The sequence below is a fragment of the Hipposideros armiger genome, unplaced genomic scaffold, assembly GCF_001890085.2.
Source record: "Hipposideros armiger isolate ML-2016 unplaced genomic scaffold, ASM189008v1 scaffold_22, whole genome shotgun sequence".
NCBI lineage: Eukaryota > Metazoa > Chordata > Mammalia > Chiroptera > Hipposideridae > Hipposideros > Hipposideros armiger.
The window spans coordinates 1,099,175-1,104,283 of record NW_017731372.1 but is presented as its reverse complement, the minus strand read 5'-3'; the positions used below and the strand labels follow the sequence as shown (position 1 = coordinate 1,104,283).

Below are 5,109 nucleotides of genomic sequence, written 5' to 3'. Positions count from 1 at the left end.
CACCCAGAGTGCAGGCCCAAGACCTATGTGTAAACAACTCTACGGCTGTACCACTACTGTCAGACTCCCGGGGCCTGAAGCAGTGTACCTTGCAGGTAATTCGGAAGGAACACACGCACAAAATTAACTTTTTTTAGTAAGTCTCGTTGCTTAAACAGACCCTGGGCTGAGTCAAGTTCCCATAGAATACAACTTTGAATTCCATAGAGAGTTAAAATCCTACTAGAATTACATCCCTTCATGTCTTCTCAGAGAGGAACACGTGCTAAAAGTTCAATACTGAATGTATGCCACTAACACGAGTGGTGAAAAGCAGCTGGGTTTAGGAAGCCACCTGGTTCGGAGGGTCCTGCTAGTTAACATTTTATAATATGACTAATACTTGTGCACATGACAGAATGCTCCTAACCAAACGGCCTGTCTTTCAGGGGGTACCTTGGGTGAAGGATTCCTAGGGCCTGGCCTTAGTTCCCCTCCCTCCAATTTTCTTGTAGAGTATACACGGCTTTGTTAACAATTTTCCAGCGTAGGTGCTTGTGAAAAGCAGTTAGGAAATGAGGTGTAGACTGAATCAACACCGAGACAAAAGAACAGCTGGGTGGGCGGTATGAACGCGCAGACTGGTGGCTATGGCACTGGCTTCCACTGGCTTCTGGCGGCCACTCCAGACATGCAACCCCAAGGCTAAGAATGATCCTCGTTGCTGCTCATCAGACTTAGTGAATTTTACAGGCCAAAAGGATAAACTCTCTGAATTGCCTTATAAACAGAGACAACAGGGATAAAGATGGTGGCTGCTAACTCCTTTGCATAAGCCATTCTTTATTAAGTAAAATCATGTTGATAGTTTCTACCCATCCCTTTCCATATAATGCATATTGGTCTGGAATGCTACTGGAAGCAAAAATACCCCTGAAGTATATTTGAATTCTGACCACCTTTGCTTTCTTCTAGATGACTTCTGAGTAGATGAAGTTCTTGCTTTTTAAATTGGATTTTCTTTTAGGGTAGAAAAGAAACAATCTCTACACAGATCTGGTTGGAGAGAACGTGGTTTAATTAAAGGCAAAGCTGATTTCAGCAGCTGCAGGTCTTGCACAGACAGACCAAAACAAAACAAAACAAAACCCCAAACAAAACAGAACACAAAGGAGAACTGACGACACAAAACCAGTTTCTGATGAAGATTCTCCTCTCCCTCATGACTCCACACTGAGGATGAGAAGGCGAGGAGCCCCGCCCCAAGAGTCAGAAAACATCCCAACACCAAATTCTCATGCAGAAATGGGGCTGCAGATGGGATGTGGGAGCTGCTGGGAGTGAGATGGGAACCTGGGTAGCTGGTCTAGGGTGCAAGACTCGGTGACAGTTTAAACGCTGGAATGTTGCAGCTGCCTGGATGCAGAGCTCAAACACACAAAGTGGGTGAAGGAGGCAGGACGAGGCTTGGGGCGGTGGGGGGTAGGGGGGGAGAAAGGCGGACACAGGGCTGGGGCTGGAGAGAAGCACACAGGGTTTCATATTGCCATTTGGTGGGGGGGCTTCACCTTTTCAGACCTTCCAAAAAAAAACCCAAACAAAAACAAAAAAACCCCAAACACCACATCAAAAACTAAGAGAGCAGTAATGCCAGCGTCCGGGACTCCAACCACTCTCTCTGAAAAGCAATGGGCATGAATCTCACCCGTTTTCACTGCTGGGGTTGCCAGACTCCAGCGACACCCGGGGCTCCTGGATGTGCTTTGCTCTGCAGCCGTTTTCCAGCTCTGAATCCCACGCTCACGCCCTACAGTCAGACACACCACCCCGCCCTTCCGGGAGGGCAGCCGGGCGTGCGCGCGCACACAAGCACACACACATACACACAAGGGAAAGACCTCCCAGAAAAGAAACCCTACCACTAGCACAGCAATTGGACATTTCGATTGTTTCCATAATTTCTCCTTAAAAGATTACTTTTCCAGGAAATGACTAACAGAAACACTGTCCTGTTTCTCCACGAGAACCTCTTCAGTCCTCCTTCCTTCTAATAAATATCAAGTCAGTTTACTTTCCTTTCTTCTGTCTTTCCCAGAATGGACTTCATTGTTTTTTTCTTCTGTGCACGACGCATGCACGTGTCCGTGCTGCCTTGCGTTTCACTCTGAAAGTGGAGGTTGGAAGACTGCAGCTGGGCGGGCGCCCGGCGCCTCTGCGGCCATGCAGCAGCCGCTGCTTCCTTCCTCTTCAGACTGTCGTTCGGGCCCCAACTGCTGGACCCCATGCTGTCGCTTCTTGGCGAGATGTTGTTGCACACGTGAGGAGTAAAAACAATTACTGGCATACAGCATAGGGTAGGAAAGGGGTGGGGGTAGGGACAGGGGAGGGGGTGGGAAGGAGGGCAGGGGCACAAAAACCACCCAAACAAAAAATAACCACACTGAAAGCTTCTACCTATTAAAACGTCAGGCCGTACGTGGACTGGCCTGCCTTCCGTGCGACTGCTTGCTCTGCTACTGCAAAATGTACAGGAATCAAAAACGTTAATTGAAAACCCTACAGCAGTCATCTGCTAGTCCAGCCCAGCACCGCCACCAACACTGCATCCTCCATTGGGGCTCAAGCACCTACAGAGTGAAGGGCATTTCCTGCTGGAGTCTCCAGGCCAGAGGAGGGCCTACCAGAACCTTCTGAGTGAGGGCTGAGGCCTGGGACTCGCCCTTGAGGGACACTTTCACGGGCTGAGGAGGTCCGTTTCTCCATCCTGTCACCACCAACCTCTCAGGAGCAGTGAACAGGGCTTTCCTTGCTACACACTGACTAGAAGCACAGCTGTGTATGGAAGAATTCAGTGTGATTTTCTTTTCTTTTCTTTTCTTTTTTACTACTGAGAGTAATAACAATAATAAAAGATGTTTAGGAATAATTTCTACTACATTCTCAGTCAGCAAAGTAATCATGAATGGATTCCTATTTTATTCCCCAAAGAGGAAAAAAAGGACGACTGAGAAGTTCCCCTTGGCTTCTCCCATCTGCCTTCCCTTCTCAGCTTTCACTTCCCATGTGGCTGGGGACATGCACAATGGAGAAGGTGAGAGGCGGTGACATCAGGTAACTGAGTGAGACAAACAGCAGTTCCTCTCTCCCTCCGGAAGGCCCCGGGGGGACGGAGAGTTCCTGATGGTTTTTCTTTTTGTTGCACTGCGGACATTTCGTGCACACTCAGCGGGCTGGTGGAACGCTTACACCCTCTCGACAGCAAAAAACAGAAAAGAGGGCTGCCACCTGCAGGGGACTGTGTGGGCCAGTCCTGCAAAACCCAGCATGCCATGGTTTATGGAGCCTTCGTTCCCAGGGTTGCCACTTTGACCTCAGTGTGGAGGGTTCATGGTGCCTTGTCCCCGCTGCTGTTTCTGCTTCTGCTGCATTAAGAGCTGCTCCAGAGCGGAAGGTCCAGGATGCATCATGGAACTGGACCAGATAGACTGAAAAACAGCCCAGAGCTTGTCAACGGAGGGCAAGGGCCTGCTTGTCTCAAAGGGCTGTTTTCAATCCCAGCCAAACATACAGGCATCTATGTACCAAGATCCCCGCCCCTAAAAAAATTCAACTGTTAGAAAACATCACTGTAGGACTGTCTTCGATACTAGTTAGTTCCTATTAAGATCACTTTACACCAGAAAAGGTGAAAGTACATGGTGAAACTCAGCTCCATGTGATTTCACGCAAACAAGATAAAGGTTTTAAGCAAACAAGACATTTAAAAAGATTAGACACCCTTCTCTTACGTGCTCAGAGGCTGAAATCAAACGTGCCGAGATGATGAGAATTTCCTTAACCTGAGGATGCAACTAAGACCTTTATGTTTCTGTCCCCCTGACGATACTGCTTCATCACTAGCGAATTCACTAATTAGAAAAAAAAAAAAAAATCCCATCCAAGAATCTCGTAAGGCAGGCTATGTTTCTAGAACTTTGCGAGAGACGTGCTATGCATCCACCGGTTCTAAGGGCCTTAGGAGTAAACGGAAGACACAGCTCTGTGGTTCTCGCTCCTGAAGCCCACTCACCTTTAGGCTTTCCATGAGGACAGCAGAGGAATCCTCCATGGAGGTGCCATGGCCTGTCCAGGTGCCACTTGGAGTGCTGGTCTGATGCCAGCTGCTCTCAGAGGACGATGTTGCCGAGAGATAATCAATGCCAAACCCACCCATGGCTAAGGGATGAAAAGAGATGAGAATTCAAGATGAGGTTCCCTCACCGCCAAATGCCGAAAGCCAGGGGAAGAACAGAGCACGTTGTGTCACGGCTGCCACGCAGTGAAGTCTGGACCTCACCTGGCTTATCCGTTTTCCACCGATCTGCGGCTCTCCTATCCCTGTTATCAGGAGTCCCAATGGGTCCAAAATTGGAGAATGGAACAGAATTATGGTTGTGGGTTGGAGGGGAGCTTGGCAGGCTGCTTGGGTTAGAGGAATGAGGAGATTGGCTGGCTGGTGTTGAATGATCTATTAAACAACAGCAAAACAGGGCACTAAATAGACAAGATGTTTCACAAACACGCCAAGAACTCGAGTTTCCTGTAGACCTGATCACTTAAATCCTACTAAAAATAATCACAGCGCTTTAGAGGAAAGGCAAAATAAGGGCCCCAAAAGGGACTCTGCAGATGCACACGTGTGTTTCATTGCACACACATCTCAGGCATATTCCCTGCCCTAGAACAAAACAAAACAGCAGACGATTTTGTCAAGGGCATGCACTAATGTGGCATACCTGTTTCAGGTAAGTACCTACAGGTTTTCTTTATCAGAAATAGAATTGCCTAACTTTAAGAATTACTATTAGATCAGACTCCATTTATAAAATAGGGATATATATTAAAAAAAAAATCTCTATTTTAAAAAGTGCAACTTTTCTTGCAAAGAATATATATCTATAAACAAAACTAAAACACAGTTGAAAACCTTATGACAGACCCATATTTTTCTCCCTTACAATTCTGCTAGTTATTAAGGATGTGAAAAAGCTTTTCTAGTGGCATCTGTTATATAAACTGGCTCATCAGGCTTTTTTTCTATTTTCTTTTAGAAGTTACCTTTAAAAAACAACAACAACCTATATATATATA

General features: G+C 46.9%; 1 protein-coding gene across 8 annotated transcripts in view; it reads right to left on the bottom strand.

Moving 5' to 3' along the window:
- Nucleotides 1-1,036: 1,036 nt before the first annotated feature.
- The window catches only part of SMG7 (SMG7 nonsense mediated mRNA decay factor), a 64,972-nt gene continuing 60,899 nt past the window's right edge, over nucleotides 1,037-5,109 (bottom strand). For all 8 annotated transcript variants that reach the window (XM_019635472.1, XM_019635476.1, XM_019635478.1 and 5 more), the window contains 3 exons: nucleotides 4,316-4,486; nucleotides 4,049-4,194; nucleotides 1,037-3,464 (listed from right to left, as the gene is read on the bottom strand). In XM_019635472.1, coding sequence (XP_019491017.1) covers nucleotides 3,351-3,464; nucleotides 4,049-4,194; nucleotides 4,316-4,486 — 431 coding nt within the window. In that variant the 3' untranslated portion in view covers nucleotides 1,037-3,350. The remainder of the gene's footprint in view (nucleotides 3,465-4,048; nucleotides 4,195-4,315; nucleotides 4,487-5,109) is intronic.